Source organism: Monopterus albus, unplaced genomic scaffold (assembly GCF_001952655.1).
Source record: "Monopterus albus unplaced genomic scaffold, M_albus_1.0 scaffold1192.1, whole genome shotgun sequence".
In the NCBI taxonomy this organism is placed as follows: Eukaryota; Metazoa; Chordata; class Actinopteri; order Synbranchiformes; family Synbranchidae; genus Monopterus; species Monopterus albus.
Genome location: NW_018129070.1, coordinates 458 through 3,098, shown reverse-complemented (window position 1 = coordinate 3,098; position 2,641 = coordinate 458). Strand labels below are relative to the sequence as shown.

The 2,641-nt window shown below is 37.4% G+C and overlaps 1 protein-coding gene across 1 annotated transcript; it reads right to left on the bottom strand.

Annotated features, from left to right (window-relative positions):
- Nucleotides 1-482: 482 nt before the first annotated feature.
- Nucleotides 483-2,267, bottom strand: LOC109953746 (cytochrome P450 2D20-like; the record flags this gene model as incomplete). The annotated part of the gene is made up of 4 exons (XM_020589211.1): nucleotides 483-547; nucleotides 683-824; nucleotides 1,977-2,078; nucleotides 2,223-2,267. Coding segments are annotated over 4 exons (354 nt in total), but the record flags the coding sequence as incomplete, so codon positions are not given.
- Nucleotides 2,268-2,641: the final 374 nt, after the last annotated feature.

Genomic DNA, 2,641 nt, shown 5'->3' with positions numbered 1-2,641 from the left:
ATCCTGGGGCAGCACCCTGGGGAACAGTAGTCCAGTCAACCCAGTGTGCCCAGCTGCCCTGAGATCAGCGGAAGACGTTAAGGACGTTTTCCTTGTCTAGCCTGGGTTTGAGTCTGCATCATTACTGGGTCCAAAACCACTCTAACACACAGCTCACCATAACACTTCTTAATGAAAGCAGCTGCCTGTTGTGTCTTGGGGATGACAATGAAAGCTGAAGACTGATAAGAACAATGAAAGTAAACCACAACATTGCAGTTGAGGACTGTGAAACCAAAACAATGAGCTGGAAAATGACAAAGTGTAAAGCTGATGGGAGCTGCAGAGACAGGTGATCATTTTCTCTAAACATACATATTGTGATGTGATTCATTGTACATAGAAATATTGACAATTGGTTTTATGTTTAAAAGTTGACTTTAATTAGAATTTGCATTAGTTGGTTACAGTAGTAGCACAACCTCTGTCTTGGAAGAGATCAGTTAGCTCCAGGAGCAATATATATATTCCATACGAGCCAGACCCTCTCCAAGACACATCCGTTGACCTGTGATTTGAAATACCCATAACTCAAAGCATGACACATGACAAATACGTTCTATAACCCAGTGTATATTTCCTCAGTCAGATCTCCCAATAAATCTCTCTGTGTTTGTATGACTGTAATAATTATTTCGATCACCTGTAGAGAAAGGCATGAACGCCTCTGGTTTCACAAACTCTTGCTTCTCATTGAGGAAGTTTTCAGGGTCAAAGACATGGGGGGATTTCCACTGTCCCTCTTCAAACAACACTGAGGACAGGTTGGGGATGATAACAGTTCCCTGAAGAACAAACAAGAGGAACAAATAGCTATTAATGTGTAAACACATACAGTAACTATGACTATGGTTCTTTTTCTTCTTTCCCAGACTTCCACATACACCCCCATTCTATCAGTGTGACACACATCTTACATCTTTCCATAATTACAGTGAAACATGAAATACTCTCACTCTCCAGCTTTCCTGATACTGCAGTCTTACATGATAAATCTGAATTAATCAGTCATTGCTGTTTATGTCTTGATGTGGGATCTTCCCCTCTTTGGGAGTACTTGGCCATTGTATATACTGATGTATATACATTAAATCACTTCACGTATTCATTTATTTTACCTGATGTTTTTTACAGTGTTACAGAAATGCAGAAGCCAATTCCAGAATTCAACTTTGCATCAGACTTACCAATCTTTGATGTGCATTAGAAAACATCTACTACTCTCAATTTTAACCATAGAAAATATTCTTAACATTTTTTTCTTGAAGTATTTTACATAATGTTATACAGTGGTGGAAAAAATATCTCAGATCTCTTACTTTAATAAAAGTAGAAAAACAACAGTGTAAAAATACACTTACAAGTAAAAGTCTAGCATTCAAAATGTGTCTCCGCCAAGGAACATTTGCTCTTGCAACTGGGTCCAACACAAACACAAAATGTGTCCTTACATCCTTGAACTAGATCAGATCCAGATTGTATGTTTGTCAAATTTGAAATGATTTTGAACTTTTGATACAGATATGATTCATTTCTCTCATCTCATCTCATTTTCTATACTGCTTAGTCCTGATCAGGGTTGCGGGAGAGATATGATTGTTTTTTTTTTATTTTGATCCATGTTAAAGAAGGGATTTGATGTTTAACCTTTTGTCAGCTATAGTCTAATCACTTCTAGGGTTGATCCCCACCAATGTCTGTACCAAATATGCTGATGATCCATCCAGCCATTTGTTCATAACCCTTGTAACCAACACACATAGAACCAAAAACACAACCTCCTTGGCGAAGGTAACAATTGCTTTCATGCAAGTTTCTGGAATACAAAACAACTATCAAATATCTCCTAAGAAGATATCATGTCTACTGTAAGAGCTTACAAATATATTAATTTATTATATTTTTTAAATAAAGGAACAAACAGTATTTTCACTTACCCTGGGTATGGAGTATCCCATGAGCTCTGTGTCTTTAGTGGTGCAATGGAAAAGACTGAGAGGAGCAGTGTCAGCCACTCTCTGGACCTCATGAATAACAGCCTGCATAAACAAGAAGACAGCTGATACACTGCTGTAACATCTCAGAGATACTGTACCTACATGTTTGTGCTTCACAATATTTAAAAAATGTTTTTAAAACATACATTCAATGTAATTATGCATAAAATCAAGTAACTGTTGTACCTGCACATATGGCATCTGGTGTCTGTCTTCAAAACTGACCTGATCCTTAGAGGGAGACAGAGGGAGAGAGAGGGAGCCAGAGGTAAATGGAGAGAACAAGTTTTACAGTTAACAGGAAAAAAATATGCAATATACAGTATTTTCAGTATTGGTTCATATGCTGTATGGCAGTCTGACCTGGCATAAAGCACGTATAATTGAAGTTTTACCATGTTCTCTATTTTAGTTTAGCATGTCCACATGCTAGGATTTGCTAAGTAACACTAAACAAAGTAGAGTTGAAATTGATTGGAACCTCATTACTTTTGCAGATATCTGGTCCTGAACCATAGTGACACATTTTTGAACTGCTGGTTGGACTCGACAGAAATTTAAGGGGTCACCAAAGTGATTACAATTCATCATCAGTAGAACATAAA